This window comes from Paramisgurnus dabryanus, chromosome 17 (assembly GCF_030506205.2).
Source record: "Paramisgurnus dabryanus chromosome 17, PD_genome_1.1, whole genome shotgun sequence".
Classification (NCBI taxonomy): Eukaryota; Metazoa; Chordata; class Actinopteri; order Cypriniformes; family Cobitidae; genus Paramisgurnus; species Paramisgurnus dabryanus.
In genome coordinates this window covers 12,969,905-12,989,084 of record NC_133353.1, presented here as the reverse complement: position 1 = coordinate 12,989,084, position 19,180 = coordinate 12,969,905, and the positions used below count along the sequence as shown (strand labels likewise).

Genomic DNA, 19,180 nt, shown 5'->3' with positions numbered 1-19,180 from the left:
AATGAAACAAAAAAGTCTTTCTACATTTATTCACCCTTGTGTCTTACTGAAATTGTCCGTGTATGACATTGTGTACGACATTGAAAATGATAGGAAAATGCCTGCTCTGTACTCATACAAAGATGTCGGCTGAATAATGCAAATAATAACAAAGCCATTGTCTGACTTCAGGAAACGTTATAAGCAGTGTGTACTACTTTTAGGATGCTTTATGATACTTTTTTTAAAGCTTAGTGTTAGCCTCTGTTTACCATTTACTTTCATTGTATGGATAAAAGCAATGCTAATACTTTGGTGCTTCACAGAAGAAACCACACAGTTTTGGAATGGAAAGAGGGTAAGTAAATGTTAACACATCAGACGACACATCATATTTAGGTGAACTGTCCCTTTAAGAGTATCTTTTTCAAATAGACCTGCTACTAACATCCTGCCACACACTGCAAAGGGACCAAACAGGAACTAAAGTCTGTGTAAATTAGCTAAAAGCTAAAAACAAAGTCATCATCATCCAGAGGAACAAAAGATTTGGATAATTCACACAACAGTACAGGTATCTGTCACTTGTTCCTCACTTTAAGTTTAAACTTCCCCAACCATGCATTTTTAAAGAGCCAAAACGTATGTAAGTCGACCGGTCTGTGCATCATTACAACATTTGGGACTGTGACCTGAAACTAGAATCTGTAACAGAAAATCTGTCCTGTTGAGGAACTGGACATGGTCTCTAAGCTTATTCATGACACCTACAAAACACTTTACAGGCTGAATGTATCCATCTTCTAGCCTGAGACGAAATACTTTTCCTCACATAAATCTGCTTGAGATGTATAAAATACACTGAAAAAAATGGACTTGGTGGGTCTTTGAATTTAAATAAAATAAACATGTATATGCAACACAAAATATTTATATTCCTTGTGTAAACATAATTTAATTGATTAGGATGAAAATGTTTTGTTTGAATGTAAAATGAACACATTATTCTCACATTGATTAAAATTGATTGAATTGAATACTTAAAGCAATAAAATTGAGTTTGCACACAAAATGGCACCTCCTGAGCAGAAGGTGGCAGTAACGCTCAATAAAAAGGACGTCAATCGCCATAAAAGAAGAATAAACATCGTTTGTTTTGGGCGCCAAAATGAAGACTCAGCAGCAGTCAGTCAGAAGAACTCTCTCAGACGGACACCACGTTATTAAAGTAAGTTCTATTATTTATTTATGTTCACTTTATACGTGATACATCTTCACTAGATAGACAGTTTTTTTTACAATATGTAGCCATTGCAATGACTTGTAGTAAAAATGAGTTTGGAGGATGTTGGTGGAGTAAGTTAACGTTACAGTCAGTCAGTCAGTCAGTCAGTCAGTCAGTCAGTGTAAGGCTCATAAAGAAAAACAGCGTTTTAAAAATGTCAGCTGTATAACGTTATTTCACGTTTGGTAGTTTTATCCGAGTTGAAAACTGACAGATTTGAGTTGACTTTTGAGGCACTTTTTACTCAGTTGTTCTATGGAAACGGTTCAGGACAAATAAAACGCTAACCAAACGTTATTCTGTCCAGAGTAACGTTATCCATGTAAGTAATTTACCAGATTATATCAATTGACTACATTAATAATGACATTGCGTATGAAACAAACTGTCTGCTTAATCAGATGAACAGACCCGCGTCAGTTATTCGTGACTTCACTACGCCACGAGCAACACTTGATTCAATTAGAAAAAGCTTTTTTTAAATGCCTCGCGTGAAGTCTGGTATATTAACTGAAAAAAAAATCGCTTTGAAGTGACCACACCTTAAAGCTGACATTTTCAGAAGAGAACCTTGTTTTAAGATCTCATTTTGTCCAAAATTGCGTCCTATGACAGATATAATACTTATTTCATTATTGCTCTGTGTATGTGTGACTGTGACCTTAATCATTTGAGGTTATGTGTTGATTTCACCTCTGAATATTTCCTCTTATAGGTCCATCATCCTTGCATGCGCTACACACTCAAAAGCATTGGTAAGTAATTCCTATCACTGTTTTACTGCTGTTTGGAGCTAAATCTTATTTTTGTAACTAATATACATGTATTATTCTTTGACTCGCAGTACTCAAATATACAATGGTTGGTTAATTTGTTTTCAGATAAATGCTGAATTTAAAAGAATCACTACTGTCTTATGTTCCTGCGTGTCACCTGGACCTCCAATCCAAAAACCTGACGAAACTCTTCTATCAGAAAGGAGGACAGCTAGCAAAAAGACTTCAAACAATGAATGATCAAATGACAGAAGTAAGTAATATAGATTCATAGACATAAAAATGTGTAAACATTGTTGGAGGTACAGAAAATGTAGTATGTTTTAGTTACATCTTTTGGCACAAGGGTCATTAAAACACCTGGGAAGATTTAAAGGGGTAGTTCACCCAAAAATAAAAATTCTCATCACTTACTCCCTATCATGTTGTTACAAACCTTTATAAATGTCTTTGTTCTGATGAACACTATGGAAGATATTTTGAGGAATGTTTGTTCCCAAACCAATCATAAGCCCCATTCACTTCCATAGTGAGGAAATATAATACTATGGAAGTGAATGGGGCTCATGAACAGTTTGGTTGCAAACATTCCTCAAAATAAATGTCTTCCTTCGTGTTCATCAGAACAAAGACATTTATACAGGTTTATAACAACATGACAGTGAGAAAATGAGATAATTCACTTTTGCTGTGATTGTCAGGTATGGTAGCACACACTCGAATTGTGGCCTCTTTATTTAACTCATTCCAGTCTAGTAAACGCGCACACACACCTGGAGCAGTGGACATTGCAGCTGCCTTGCTTTGTAACCCATATATTTGTAACCAATTGTAATATGCTGTGGCAATGCACATGGGTCTGTACACTTACATTTATATTTGTTTGCATTGTACTAATTTCCAATGACACTTTTATTGTAACAGTAACTTTTTTTCTGTTTCTTTAACTACATTTGTCTGTTTTGTACAGGGCATGAATGAAGTCAGCATCAGTGTGGTCATTTGAAGACACCACTGTTGGGATTTGTGCTCTCAAACAACATGCTTCTTGTGATGAAGAAGAGGATCTTTGTATAGTCCTGGAAGGCATGAAGGTGTTGCAACATCGTGCCATGTTGTTTGAGCTGATGTATGCCTTAAACCTGAGCTATCCTGATCTCTGCTTTATTTTTGAAGAAATCCAAAAGATTTTAATGGAACTGCATTGAGCGTAACTTTAACGAACAGTTTCTTTCAGTGAAAGGATCAGAAAGACTGTGCTGCTCATTTATGTTCTTTTTATTTATCTGTTTTAAGCGTTTTTTCTTATTAAACAATTAACCATTGGCTGCTCAAAGTTGATTTTGGAAATGGTTGTTGTATTTTGTTTTTGTTGAATCTTTGATTATCAGTTTATACAAATGCTGTAGCTCTGACTTTCTGAAGGATTGATATTTTCCAGTTTGTAAATCCATTTAAAAAATAATAGTACTTACTGTTTTGCATGTCTCTTTGGAATGCAGTGTTTGTGCTTTAGCACTTCTAAATCTACTGTGATAGTAACTATTTTAAACATTTGGGTCAGTTTTACAGATGGGGCTTTTTCTAGTCCCAGACTTTTGCAATGCCTTAATTTGAAAACATATTGCACTGACATATCTTGACATATATCAGTGCCATTGTTTTGTCTCAAGATGTACTCCAGTGTTGTTTTTGTAAGGTAGGTTTGTTTGTAAACTTTTTTTTGTAAAAAATATCCTAATATAACTAGGGCCTAGTCATGGATTAATCTACAACCTGTTTGGGAAATTCCCCCTTTGTATGAACTGCATGTGCTGATTGTTGTAATAGTTATTGACTGTTGTTAAATTAATGTGTAGTGATTTAAATGAATTGACGATCTGAAAGCAGTGGTTTGCCTCAATATCACTAAACTTTTGTTTAAAACTCTTTGCTTTTTATGCCAATGCAAATGTATTTTGTATTTAAAAAAGAAATAAATAACATTTGGATAATTATGGATGATTATTCTGGTTCCAGAAACATAATGAAATTGCTTTAGAGTTACATATTCCCATAATATAAGCATTAAAAAAGCATGTTGGAATTACAGATGAAAATCTAGTCCCCTTACATAATAAAATTACTTAAACATTACAAAATAAATGTGTTATAGTAAAGAGAAATAGCACTTTGAGTCAACATATTTATATTAGACTACTTGAAACAATTAAAATGTTTTGGTCTGACACATAAAAATTAAATGAGGAAAATTATGTTGGTTTAACACAATCGGATTATGTGGGACCGATGTACACATTAAAATTACGTAAATTGAAAGGATTTTTTTTTTCAGTGTAGAGTGTTTTTACTGATTCAATAGCTTTTGGCTATTGCAAGGCACAACAGACGGGCTTTTGAATTTCATTTAAAGAAACAGTTCACCCAAAATTGAATTTCATTGTATGGAAAAACACAAGTTTGCCAAGAGGATAAGTAAATGGTTCATTTTTAAATTGTATTATTCCTTAAAACGATAAAATTCACACAAAAGAAGAATGAGATTTATAATTCAAAATGTTCAGTGCCATAACGCATGCGGAGATGGAGAAGACATTTGAATCATTTGTGTATTAATGAGAGGAGAATATCAGAGCTTTGGCCTCTCTGTTAGAGGACCTGTGAACACCATGTGGCACTAGTGAATGTGAGAAATCTCTCTCTCTCTTTCTCTCTCTCTCTCTCCCACAGTTCACTGATGCAGATGAAGGGATTGTTTGTCTAAATGGTGAGTGCACTTCCTTCTATTCTGGCCTTTTCCTGTCTGTGTAACAGGCGTCCCTGTGCCATGCTAAAAATACTTCCAAACACACCGTAAACTAAAGCCCAGCACGCAGGAACCACGTCACAATACACTCGGGTGTGTGTGTGTGATCTCCAATCTGTCCTTTTGTGTGTGTGAAAGAGGGCGTGAGGGAACGAAAGATCATGAGCGACACACAATAGTCAAGAATGTATACTTGTATCATTACTGTCTAGCGTTGCCAAATCCCACAAGGAAAAATAAGTTTTAAAAAATGTCTGATTTGCTTAATTTTCAATTAATTTCTCATTTATTCGATCAGAAGCTAGCGTTAAACAGAATATAACTCTGAATATGTCAAACAAAGAAAGCATAACTTCATCACAAATTTCAAAAGCATGCATCTACACAAAGGGTGGAGGCAGGAAAGGGGAGTAAAAGAGAAACATACTACAGCGATTATTACTAGTGACGTTTTGATGATGGGGCCCATTGACTTACCATTGTATTTTTTTCCTACTATGAAAAGTCAATGGACCCCATTTTTTAAGGTGGACTACTCCTTTAAGACTTGACAGCTACGCTAAGGTGGTTAGTCACATTTCATTGTGCGATGAATGCAAACCACTACCCCAAAACCCTAGTCCCGGATAAAATAAAACCCGCGACTTCCCATATTTATTAGCAACAGCATGTTTGTTTTAGGCAGACATGGCAACCCTGTAACTGTGTCTCTTTTCTTTACGTTTCATCTCACCAGCGCAAGTCAAATAACGGCAGGCTCTTTCCAGTCAGTGGCTTTTCAACAGGATGTCATAGAGTGGATCTGCGTCACGTCATTTCCGCCTCCCCTTAAATAATCAAACCCCGGGAACTACAGCTTCAATAAACAGCCTGACCTTGATCTCATCTTATTGAGAGCCGCACAACAATCGCAAATACATCAAACTCTCAGCCTGAACAACAGCGAGGGACATTAACTCCACGCTCAAACAATGGACATGGCCAAATCTTAATCTCTCTTTTGTTTCAAAGCCCCTCGTTTTAGCCAAGTGGCAGATATTTTTAATGTGACCGCACCGTGCAAAAATTCAATGCTTTTGTCCTGGATCAAGCTTTCAGGCTTTGATGGGACGAGGCCATCTGGTTACTATGGTGAGGAGGAGATTTTATTCAAAGACAAAGGGACTTACCACCCAGCAGGCTGTCATTCAGTTCCCAATATTTACGGGCAGGAATTACTCACCCTTCAATCCCATTTTGTCCCACAGTTATGCCCCATGAATGCATAGATTTTCTCAAAACCTGTTTAAGTGTCTGTGCGAGGTATGAGCTCTATCTTTTTGTGGTTTGTGTACGCAAGAGTAAGGGGTGAAGATACGGTTTCAGAACGGAAGAGCTTTGCACAAGTTATGGCTTGGTAACAGTCATCATGCAACAACTAAATTTAAGTTTCAGGTGAGCCTTCCACAGTCACCTGGTCTGAAGAACCACTGAACTATCTGAGCTCTTCCCCTCAACGCTAAAAGACAAGTAGTCAAGAACTGGAAATGAGATTTTCTGCGCTTTTAAAACCACTGCGTAATAGGAAGCTTCAGGTCCTTTAGATCCCTTTAAAAAAAGTTGGTGGTTTCACGGTAATGGTATCAGATAGTAATTTAACAGTATTAATGTGGCATGTATATGGTACTTCTAATTCATTTTTTATGGCAGAATACAGTAAAAACATTCACATTACATGAACAGTAACATAAACCTTCATCAAATGATAAAGTGGACCACGGCTACATTAAAGGACTCTTATCTGCCTCTCTCCCTGTGAGATTTTTAAGTGTGTATGTGCATTGTGTGTGTGAGAGAGATACTAGCAGCTGGTTTTATATCCTCCTTCCTGTTCTTTCAAAAGGGATACAGACCATCGTGTTTCGTCTCAAACCTAAAAAAGAACAGGCTTAACAAAAACAATGAGCACATATCCTGCTTCGCCAACACGGTTTGTTTCACACTTTCAGACTGCTTGCTCGTCCATTGTATAATTTGGTCTTTATGCGGCCATCGACCTTGTGTCACATGAAAATCTGTGCTATATCTTTCATAAACCATGACGCCTTTGGGTAAGATTCCTTTTTACCAAACATTTACTCGGACCTCACAGAAACATTCGGAGAAATTCCTTGAAATGTGACTGAATAGTCGTTCACATGGGTTTGTGGCAAACATATTTATCCCAACCTCACGCAAAGCACACTTTGTGAAACCCAATGGTAATATTGGGTAATGTACATAGCTTTGTAAAAGATTTTGTAATGCTGTGTGACATTTTGTGACACTCACGAAAGCAAGTTACATGATAACAAAGACTGTGTATCTGAATGTGTGGTCAAGTGAGTTAATGCACGCTCAATATAAGGAAATATTACAGGTGCACTTTACATAAATAAACCACACTATTATGCATTTATTACAGTAGCATTTGACTGAGTTGAAGACAGCGCTGATATTGTTCATTACTGTGCAGGGAAGAGAAGCTGCTGATCCAGAATTGTGAGATCAAATGGAGAGGAAGAGCTTTTGATGGAAGTTAAGTGCTTTTTGGTGTATGTCATTGCCATCATAGAGTTAAATTGTAAAAGTGTGTGTGTGCGTGTCTACCTGCTTCCAGGAGGAAGATTATGTCAAGAGAAGATGAAGATGAAGAAGAAGAAATGAGAGTGAGTTTCTCTTTTCTGAAGGAAAAATATTCTTGTTATTTTAAAACAAGAACACTGCACCATCTATAATCACTGCTATCATCCAGGACCAGATCAAAGGACCGTGGGACCCTGGGGCGCAAATGTCACAAGGCCCCCCAACCGACACAGTGACGTAATGCAACACAAATACGACGTTCACTGTTAACACACACAACTCTGTCTGTATATGGTTTGAATCACGTAAAAGCAACATTCTTGTTTGTAGGCAATGCTTTATGTTAGACAATGAAATTATTCCACTCATAGAGCAATGGCTTGTGCTGGGCCCCTGAGAGCCTGGGGACATCTGCCACATATAGCAAATTGGTTTACACTCTACAATAAGGTTGTATTATAACTCATTAGTTAACATAAACTAACATAAATAACTATGATTAATAAATGCTGAAAAATATTACTTTATGTTAGCTAATGCATTTACTAATGTAACAAATGCAACCTTATTGTAACGTGTAACTTATTCATTCACTGAACTGCAAAACAGGTCCTGCCGAGCCAAACTAAGGTCACTGAATGCACATACTTGAGGACGCATCAACAAAAGAAAAATGTACGATACTAAATCCAGACCGTAGTTGCTCTGACATGAAGCAGAAAATGACATGCGAGCACGACTACACACTCATGGTACTCTATAAATAGCCTGGCAGTTTACTGGAAACAGGAGCTATGGCGCACAACCGTTCTGCAAATAACATTGATAAGGAGAGACAAATACAGAATAGAGACAGATGGAGTCGAAATGCAAGCCGTGGAAAAAGAGAGGAGAGAGACAGTGAGAAAGGAGTACGCATCTAACAGACACCTGCCTGCACTTGCTACTCAGTAACTACAGAAACTACAGCTCTGTGAATCAGTGTGCGTTTGTGTGAACCGAGATTAAATATTACTAACTCCTGATATGCTCCATAAACTATCAGCACACACTAGGGAAAGATGTGAGAATATAAGTTCCTCTAAAGAACAGAGAGGGTTACACTTAAACACACGCACGCTATTATTTGTCACAATCATGTTGGAAATATACATTGCATTTATTTTTGACTAGATAGCTGCTTTCCTGTTGAGTTATTTGCAACATACAGCAAACATATTGTAGTTGTACAGTCCTTCAAGCAGATCACATGGTGTATGTTTCTGTGTTACTGACTGTATGTGTGTGCTTTCTTTGACTAATTCTTGCACAGGAAAACACATAAGAGCTATTTACAGTTGTGCACCAACTCATGCAACAAACTCTGTACGGGTCCTAAAGGCCACCAATTACTACAGGGATATATCAGCTAATTATTATAAATGAATGTGTGATTTTCCTTTACATTTTATGCATTTGACACTTAGTTAAAGCGACATACAGACTCAGTGCATTCATTTTTTATCACTATGTGTGCACCCTAAGATCAAACACTAGACCTATGCGCTACTATCACGGTGCTCTACCAACTGAGTTACGCTCAAACAAAGACACTGTCTACAAATCTAGAAGTCGATTGCACTTTGTTTTAATTTTATGCTGTGTGGTAGAGATTTTAGCAAAGGGACAGTGTGTGTACGTGTGTGAGGGTGAGAATCAGGGAACGCAGATGTCCTTGGGCCACAGCCATTCCGGTGACTTATGAACAAGAGTTTTAACTAAACTATAGCTTCAGTTGTGCTATACAACATTAGTGTAAATTGCAGTATGAACTAAATTCAGCAGCATTGTCTATTCACTCTGTGTCTCTCTCTCTCTCTCTTTGTCTCTCTCTCTTGCACATACAGTACACCAACACCTTTGAAGCTACATTAATGAGGTCATCTCAAACAGTGGCTCTCATTTTCTTTTCTCTACATCTAAACCAAACCTCACGCAAACCCATCAGTTTTTATTCTTAATAACATTTTAATAAAATTGCCTATAGTCGTCAAAACTGAAAAACTGTGTTTTGCTTCGCTGGTTTATCAACAAACACAATGACACACCATAAGAAACAAAGTTTGTGACCTCGAAATTCCTTCATCAAATCAGTTGATGGTGTTGTAAATGTAAAAAGTAAGTATGTACCCACATCATCATATCTGACTGCACTTCACACATTTTTAGTGTGTGGAGCATATAAACCCCACAACCATAGCAAATGTTGCAGTTTATCATCTGTTGGTGGCGCATAACCACAGAACCACTGCCTATCAGTGTATATTAACCAGATTGGCTCTTGTGTGGTAATGTATTAAACTGTTAGGTTAAAGAGATTGCTATGGCATATGATCAATTCCAAGGAATGAAATCTTACCTGACAGTGCAGATCTGTGGAGCGCTTTTGACTCAGCACAGGTGTGAATCATGCAGCGTAGTTCTTTGCAAGTTAATGCCTCCCTCTGAACAAGTAGAAAGAAAGCAAATAGTATGTAGACTCTGGCAAACGAAACACAACTAGTTAGTGAGAGATCAAAGCACAATCAACAAGAGTGTGGTGTGCAAGAGACGAGCATGTGATATTGACCACACTCACACAGATGCACACTGCTTCTCTCCTCCCCTGCTTCTTTGGCACTACCCATGATCTTCATAACACTTTCATTCGGTCCCGCCCCTAATTCCCTCCCCACACGTCAATCATTATCTAACGAAGCCCAACACACACGCGCGCGCGCGCAGATTTGACAAAATAATATAATAACAAGCTAATAAAAGTAATAACAATATTATAAAAGTTACATATAGTTTCACACTTTTGTACTGAGGACGATTAGGGCCAAGGTAAAATTAAAAAAATAAAACAAACATCTCGATTACAGTCATTATAATGCGAGATTTGACAAGTCAAAATAAATAAAATTTCAAGATTAAAGTTGTAATATTTCGCGAATAAAATCAAAATAACGAGGAAAAAGCGTAATTTTCGAGAATAAAGACTAAAGTAGTAATATTTCGAAAATAATGTCATATTTTTACATTAACGTGTTTGGAGTAGTGCTGGGGAAAGATTAATCGCATACAAAATAAATGTGATTTTTTTTTGCATAATATATGAGTGTGTGCTGTGTATATATATTTATTTATATTTATATATAAACAGTAAAAATTTATATATAAATAAAAATGTTCTAAAATGTATATATGTATGTGTGTATTTAAATATACATAATAATTACACACAGTACACGCACATAATATAGGTTATAAGGCAAAATGCACTTTTATTTTGTATTCGATTAATCACGATTAATCTTTGGTCAGCACTAGACATTATTTTTCAAAACATAATGACTTTATTCCCAAAACCTCACGACTTATTCTGTTGAGTTTATTCTCAAAATATCACGACTTTATTCTCGTTATATTAGCTATATTCTTGCAATATTACGACTTTATTCCCGTAATTTTACTTATTTTGATTCGAAAAACTACTAGTTAAATCTTGCATACCCTATACTGAAAAAACAGCTAAAACCAGAATAAGATTCTAAAATGGTCTCACGGCTTATTATCCCTACTGAAAATCCAGCATAAGATGGTTTAAGGAGGCAGTAACTGGTTTAAGATTGTTCTCCCAGCCTGGCAAAGCTGTTGGGTCAGCTGGTTTTCAAGCCTGACCAGCTAAGTCCAGCTTAAAAAGTGACCAACAGCTAGACCAGCTTAAAAAGTGACCAACAAACCGCTAGATCAGCTTGCTACACCAGCAAAACCGACTAAAACCAGCTCACCAGCTTATGCTGGTCTTAGCTTGATATTTTAGTAGGGATTGTCTGGTTCTGCTAATGTAGCAAGCTGGTCTAGCAGTGTTTTTGTTACTTTTTAAGATGGTCTGGACTTAGCTGGACAGGCTGTAAGACCAGCTGACCCACCAGCTTGTTAAAAGCAGCTACCAGTTTATGCTGGTTTTACCTGGATTTTGTAGTAGGGATTAATATAGACTTTAATCTTGAGATGGGCCCAAATGCTCCTTAATAGTACATCTGTATGATAAAAATATATGGGTAAATAAATGCAAATGCAGCACACACATCATTCTTCACAGATTTTATGACGAAACCTAACAAATCATATTTGTCAGTGTGACGTTAATATGGAAGGAGACCCGGCTATTTTATTAAGCCTAAATTACTGCTCCTGGTAGAGGAGAAGTAGTTCACTAAACGCACACCTGCTACCCCGTCTGCAGCAATGAGTCATAATAACCCTCACCCTGATATATAAGGCTATTATAGTCTGTGCCATTGGTTTCTGTCAAAAAACAATTAATGTGACTCATTAGAGTCACCTGACTTCTCACACAAGATTACAGCTCAAGATAAATGGGTAAATGAGCAGGCAGAGCGTATAAAAATGCTTTCCATGAAATCATTTATGGGAAGAGAACAATTATATGTAAATTCTATTGTTTTCTAAACAGAATGGTTATTTTTTTGGTGATGTAATGTTACTCAAATCAAATCATATTGTAAAGTGTTACCGTTAATTCTTTTGACAAAAGATTATTTAAACCAAAGTTTAAATGGATGTTCAGGCTTTACTACCAACAATAGGTGGGAAGCACCATGTTCCTTTTAAAAGCAGGAATTGGTTTTAATTTTACACGGTTAAGTATACAGTGTATACTTAATTATATATATTTAGCAGCATTTCATTTGCATTTAGCATTGTTTCCACTTTCCATCTGACACCCACTTTAAATCGTGACCCACAGTCCAAAACCACTGATATACATTAAAGTATAAACGTAGATCACACAATATGCACGAGCATGTATAAACATCACAATTTCTGATTTATTTAAAGTTTTATTTTCAATACATAATATGGTTATTCATGTACAAATTACAAATACATAGTTTTAATCAACTCTTAGTTTAAATGTACAAAAAATAAAATAAAAACAAAGAGCAATAGAAAGAGAGAGAGAAAGAGTGAAAAAAATCCCACGGCTGTTTTAATAGCAGCTTTGCAACTTGGCAAGACATTTCGCCAACTTTATAAAATGCAGTAAGAGTTCTTTTTAAAAAAATACATAAAGGCACTTCATTTTATTATTTTCTTTTCAAGGAAATATAATAATAACAATAATTTCTAAAAGAAACGTGAGGTTAAAGGTAATGCCTGCTCCACAGGGCAGACATCTGCAGTGGACCAACGTCACAGACACAAAGAATCAGCTGGTATCTGTCATTAATACAAAGCAGCTCATATATAAAAGCTTATTTTAAAGACTTAACACTGAAACATGTTGTGTGTGTGTGAGTAGGCTACTGTAAATCTGTAAACTGCAGGTGTGTGTGTGTAGGCTACTGTAAATCTGTATATTGCAGGTGTGTGTGTGTGTGTGTGTGGTCGACCTCACTAAGACCATATTAAGAAAATTTGAAGATGAGCTGAAAGAAACAAAGGAAAGATAGATAGATAGATAGATAGATAGATAGATAGAGAGAGAGAGAGAGAGAGAGAGAGAGTGAGAGAGAGAGTGTGAGAGAGAGAGAAACAGAGAGGGATGAGAAGTAGTTGATATAAAATTCAGTTCAGAAAAGTTTTTTGTCGATTTTAGACGTTGCATTAGTAAAATATCCACCCGCATGGTGTCTTTGACTGGGTAAAATAAAGCAGTCCCCCAGCTTAAGGTCATAGGGTTTGTCAATTTTCTGAAATATCTCGCCAATCTTCACACATAAAAAAGTCTTTCTACTTTCTAAAAGAGAAATAATAATAAACTTACATAGATCAATATTTTATACAGTTCTCTTGTAGACACCATAAGATAGCACATTAAACTCTTCATCTCAAGTAAGAAAGTTTCTTTGTACTTGATTTTGGGTGTTTGCTTTTATACAGTGCAGAGTATATGGGCCTTGATTAAATAAAAACGTAATATCTGGCGCCCCCAGCTGTTCACTCCCTGCTTGAGCTGGTTCCTTTCTGTGTTTGGGCTACGCAGTAGTTGAGCTGGGCGGAGTGGACGAATCCTGGCAGACAGACGCACTTATATGAGCCTTGCGTGTTGATGCACTTTCCGTTCTTGCAAAGAGACATCTTTGAATTCAGCTCTGAGCATTCATTTATATCTGAAACAGAAAACACAAATACTGTGTCAAAGAAATGGATGGTTATACTTCGAATTCTGTAAAAGAACACCATAAGTCTGTCTGTGTGTGTGTAAAAAAAAACAGACTTGAATGTGTTTCTGGTAAGAAATCAGCAGTGCTTCTGTTGAATATTTCATTACAAAATCAAAGGCATCAATTGGAAGTTGCATCTTAATACCGAAGCCATTTAGTTGCTACAACAGCTTTCACTCTCCTGGAAAGAATTTCAGGTTCTGATGTTTGGCAACAATGGGGGGTCTGGCTGACAAACGGCTTTCTAATTCATCACAAATGTGTTTAGAGGGGGCTCAGATCTGAGCTTTTTGCAGGTCAATAATGTTTTAGGTTCAAACCCCACCCAGCTAGTGTATTATTACGTGAACCAAATAAAGTACAGTAAACCTGTGGGCACACTCTTAAAAAATAATGGTCCTTAACAATGTCACAGAAGAACCGTTTTTGGCTGAACGGTTCCATAAAGAACCATTAACATTTAAAAATAGATAAATAGATAGATGCTTTATTTGCCACTTCTATGGGGTGGCTTCCTGGACAGGGATTATCTTAATCCAGGACTAGGCCTTAGTTTAATTATGAAATATAACTAGTTTTAACAAACATGCTTTACTAAAAACATGACTGCCTTGCATTTTGAGGTAAAACAAAGGATACTGATGTATTTTAAGATATGTCAGTGCAAGTTGCTTTCAGTTTGGACAGCTCTTACATTTGTTTTAGTCTAGGACTAATCTAATCCCTTTCCGGGAAACCGCCCCTATATGTTACATAGAAATGAAATTGTGTTTCACACATGCACAGCTTACAATTCAGTGCATAATAAAAAATAAAAAAAATTATATATAAAAAAAAAATTTTTGTGTTGCTTGCATTTCAAAATATGTGTTTGTTGCGTCATGTGAACCATGTGCATCACGTGGTTTGTCAAATTAAATGCCTGCTGCACACGCATCAAAACCGTTTATGATAAAAGAGACGCTCACGTTCACAAAATACATGCAAGACACTCCCTTAACAGTAAACTCTGATTATGCATGAGATTATATGAGTATCTGGCAAAAGCGAGCGTCTCTTTTATCATAAACCCATTAGACGCATCTGCAGCAGAAACTTATTTTGACAAGACACGTGATGTACAAAGGATCTCTTGACGCGCAGAACACATATTTTGAAAAAAGGAACCACAGACATGACGGGCTATATACATGTTGTGATGAACTTCGCATCGAGCGCCCTTGAAGAAAGAAGTCAACAGCCGCCGATGCATTTTAGAACCTTTTTCTTTATTTTGGTGCAGCATTTTCACATAGTATCACAGTTTTTTTATATCTTAAAATCAAGATCAAGTGAGTTAGGCTTAAAGCCAAGAAAAATATCCGTTAGTGAGGTAAGAAAAATACAAAAATAAATCAGATTCAGGGTTTAACTTAATTTAATAAACTTTAATCACACAGATTTTTTTATTTCTCTCTCTCTCCTGATACTGTACATTTATTTATTTATTTTTTGGAAAAAAGTTTACAGCTTTATATGCTTATCAAGTAAATGTATTTGATTTTTTTAAAAAAGAAATGGGTTTTGGTTCTAGAAAACACAAAAATATAAAGAAATGTTTTTTTCCAGTGCTGGATGTTTAGTTTAACTTGTCCAGAACAGTACAACATCTCTCCCACCAGCCACCTCTCTATACAAATACTGAAGATTCAATTCTCCCTGAAAGGGTAGGGAATGTTGCTGTATCCCTTTACTGTGTGTTATGCAACAGAAGATGCCCAAATAACATACAAAAATTAACCTATTTCACATAATTTAAAATCTTTTAAAATCTCATTTGAATTCAATTTTTAATAGATAGTTCAGATACAAAAGCCTCTAAATGCCACCTAAAAAAATGAGATAATGATATTACCCAAATGATCTATGCACTTACTACGTTAATCAAATACCTTCAGTTAAAATCTGCTTAATCCCAGGTTCAGGTCATTCAAAAATACAGATTTTTGGCAAATTCCATTAAAGGAAAACACCTCCGTTTTTCAATATTTTACTATGTTCTTACTAGGGATGCACCAAATCCAGATTTTTTGGGTTCGGATACCGAATCCACTGTTTAAGATTCGGCCGAATCCAAAACCGAATACCAAATCCTACTCGCATCCTTATTCCATTAACACAGTAAAACACATTAATGAAGTAAACAACGTCCACAGCAGTGTATTTTTCATTTTGTTTGATTTTAACTGTAAAAAAGGATAGGCAACATTATGCCAGGATGACAAGTGGGGAAAAACTAATTTGACAATTTCCATAAGCCTATGCATAATGAAAGCAATGCGCTGTGATGCGTTTTTTCCAGGTGCGTCCATGAAATGTGAACCGCCCTTAAGGCTCACCGAAAAAAAAAGCTTATCTCCACATCAGCACCCGATGTGTGTAATCAACGGCCGTGTGATGTCGACCAGCGTAGCGCAAGCCTAGGGTTCGGTGGAAAAAAATCTAAGATTCAAAAAGCCCAGTATTCGGCCGAATCCAAATCCTGGAATCGGTGCATGCCTAGTTCTTACCTCAACTTAGACAAATTAATACATACCTATCTTTTCTCAATGCATGCACTTAATCTTTGTACAGTGTGGCCATTTAGCCTAGCCCCATTAATTCATTAGGATCCAAACAGGGATGAATTGAGAAGCCACCAAACACTTCCATGTTTTCCCTATTTAAAGACTGTTACATGAGTAGTTGAGTAAGTGCACTTAGTTTCCAGCACTTCGACCTCGGGCAGTAATGATGTCGAAGTATTGCAAACTAAGTGCTTTTCTGCCAAACAATTTAGTTCAAATTTTTTATCTGCTTAAAAAAATCGCCACGTTTTATTTTGTGCCATCATACTTACTCATGTAACAGTCTTTAAATAGGGAAAAGATGGAAGTGTTTGGCGGCTTCTAAATTCATCCCTGTTTGGATCCTAATGAATGAATGGTGCTAGGCTAAATGGACACGCTGTACAATGATTAAATGCAACGCTGAAATCACATTAAATCAATAGAAATGTCAGAACTAGTGTTAAATTGACATCTAGCCTGTCATCCATGTGTCCATTCCTCCCCCATCTTTCACAAAAACAAAACATTAACTAATTTGTGTGAGACTCTGCTTTCTCTTACCCACGCAGGCCATGCGGGACATATCGAGTGTGTATCCATCAAAGCAGTCGCAGGTGTATCCCTCCTGTACTCGCACGCATCGACCATTCTCACATCCATTAAGCACGCCGCATTCCTCCGCTCGCAATCCTTCAAATGCATCATAAGGACCTGAAAGACAGAGAGAATGAAAGTTTAATGCAACCCAAAGTCAATGGAGGAATTACCGGTACATTTTGTTCCTCTTCTTTCTCTGCAGGACATTAACCATTTACAGAGAACAGTATTACATGTCATTCAATAAATTGAATATAGAACGGCAATAAAAGACTAAATAGCAAGTTTTGGTTGGTTAGCATTGGCAGTTACACTCCTGCTGGTAACTTTATGTGAGCGAAAAGACTTTTCCTCTATTTATGGCTGATAAAAAGCAGAGCTCCACTTACTAACACAACTCTGGCCCGGACAATGGTTAAATATACAGACCCCAACAGAGAGTCATCAGTCACATGGCATTTATCGCTTGGATGATGTATGCAGCGGCTGGGAAACAGCCATTGAGATAAATGAGAATGCTAACTGATAGCGCTCTGCGGGCATGTTAAAACATCTTTAGCAAAAACCCAATTGATCAAATCTTCAACTATATATAAGTATCAGTATAAAAAAAGATAAAAACATAACATATTCTGAAGAAAACACTTTTGTGATTAATAAAACAGAAGTTTTCACTCACTTCTGGCAGGGTCGTAATCTTCAAAGTGGGGCAGGGTGCCGTCAGGGTTGAGAGGTCGAGGGTCGTACTCCGGCCTGACCTCGTACTCCGGCCTCACCTCGTACTCATGAATTGGGCCAGCGACCAGAGCATCTCGACCGTACGGTCGAAGGTGACCACTATGGTGACGTATATTACACATAGTGGCATAGGCCTCTAAATCACGGTGAAAGAGGAAAAAGTAAATCAGTTTACTACTCAATTTACTCTGCTGTTTATTACTGTGAAGCTGCTTTTAAACAATCTGTAATGTATGTGTGTAATAGCTGCATACTCTTTAGGAATATAATACTGTACCTGTATCTTTTTGGGGGCAGAGAGCGCAGTCCATCCCCCAGGCATCGCCGTATAAACAGCAGCACTCTGAGAATGTGGTTTGTATGTTGGCTATGGGCTTGGTACAGGTGAGCTGTTCTGTCACCGTCTCCCAGCAAATACCTTCATACACATCTGCTTCTGTTTGTCCTGAAAAAACACAACAACTTTATCTATCTGACCTTCACATTAAGAAAAAACACCTGGAGATTCTAGAAATAAGTCTTAATCATGGTTGGTGAAGGATAAAATGCAAACTGGAAGGAAACAGCAGTGCTTATACTAAGTGCCCACTAGATGGCACTATGGCACCAAATAAAATTGTGATTGATACAAGCAATAAAGGCGACTTTTTTATGACCTCAAAAATGTAGCATGTAAAGTGTAGGGTTTCACAACATAAATATAAGCAGTTTTTGGTGCGAGTTTGATAGGTTTGATAGACCTTGGCTCGGCAAGCTTTAATTTCTGGCTCGCATGGCAGTAAATAATACGGTGATATGATCAAGCAAGCATGCGCTTTTTCTGTCTTTTCTGCTCCAGACACAAACTTACATTACATATACCCATTACATCAAGACAAACGTCGATAACGGTGTTTAATCGTATGTAGAGCTTGCACAAAGCAATTGTCATATGACATCAAAGTACAGTGCTTGTTATGCTTTCGAACTGCTCTCGCGCATACCTCTTGCCAATCTTTTCTGTATAAAATTAAGAGAAAGGTGAGCCCCTAGTGGCACTGCCTACGCATATCATAAGAAGGCTTAGCATAAAATCCAGTTTTTGTCATTAACCCTCATGAGACCCTATTTTCCTGTATACGTTATAGTCCCTTGGGGGAAAAATGACCCCAGAGATTAAAAGAGTGATTACAAAAAATATATAAAATTCATTTTTTTAATTTACTTCCTGTCTATACATTAATGCTGTGTTTTGGGAGATATGAAGTACTTTTATACCCGTTTACCACTCAATTCCTCAACTACACCATTAGCTTGCGTGAAAAATATCAAATTTTTATGAAAAATTCACATAAATTATGATCTAAATTTGATTTAAATTGTTTTTAGATATTGATCTAGATGTTATGTGTTGAATTCAGCCATTTGGTGTTTAGAAAAAAAAACTTTTTGTTTTATGGTTACAGTTTAGGAAATAAATCACTTCGACCAGCAGAGGCCCATAGAGACCCATTCATTTCACAGAATGTGGCCAACTGCTCAACATCACAACTTTATTGATACATTTTGTGAATTTATGTTTATATAAACATTAGAAAGGTCATTTAAAATAA

At 36.7% G+C, this 19,180-nt stretch overlaps 2 protein-coding genes and 2 long non-coding RNA genes across 6 annotated transcripts in view; 2 read left to right on the top strand and 2 right to left on the bottom strand.

Annotated features, from left to right (window-relative positions):
• Positions 1-10,113, bottom strand: part of rasgrp3 (RAS guanyl releasing protein 3 (calcium and DAG-regulated)) — a 39,621-nt gene extending 29,508 nt beyond the window's left edge. The window contains exons 1-2 of one of the 2 annotated variants that reach the window (XM_065245009.2): positions 10,068-10,113; positions 9,849-9,933 (exon numbers count right to left, since the gene is read on the bottom strand). The gene's annotated coding sequence lies outside the window, so the exon portion shown is untranslated. Of the gene's footprint in view, positions 1-9,848; positions 9,971-10,067 lie in introns of both variants that reach the window. The other variant, XM_065245008.2, reaches the window with a different exon arrangement.
• Positions 457-6,415, top strand: LOC135727383 (uncharacterized). Its single transcript, XR_010525277.2, has 3 exons — positions 457-553; positions 4,771-4,807; positions 5,583-6,415. It is a non-coding gene; the product is annotated as an uncharacterized lncRNA (long non-coding RNA).
• LOC135772965 (uncharacterized) lies at positions 839-3,821 on the top strand. The gene is made up of 4 exons (XR_012335290.1): positions 839-1,207; positions 1,980-2,019; positions 2,146-2,293; positions 3,011-3,821. It is a non-coding gene; the product is annotated as an uncharacterized lncRNA (long non-coding RNA).
• Positions 10,114-12,307: 2,194 nt separating the features above from the next.
• Positions 12,308-19,180, bottom strand: part of ltbp1 (latent transforming growth factor beta binding protein 1) — a 122,029-nt gene continuing 115,156 nt past the window's right edge. For both annotated transcript variants that reach the window (XM_065245005.2, XM_065245006.2), the window contains 4 exons: positions 17,866-18,033; positions 17,530-17,724; positions 16,815-16,964; positions 12,308-13,611 (listed from right to left, as the gene is read on the bottom strand). In XM_065245005.2, the coding sequence (XP_065101077.2) occupies positions 13,439-13,611; positions 16,815-16,964; positions 17,530-17,724; positions 17,866-18,033 (686 nt within the window). In that variant the 3' untranslated portion in view covers positions 12,308-13,438. The remainder of the gene's footprint in view (positions 13,612-16,814; positions 16,965-17,529; positions 17,725-17,865; positions 18,034-19,180) is intronic.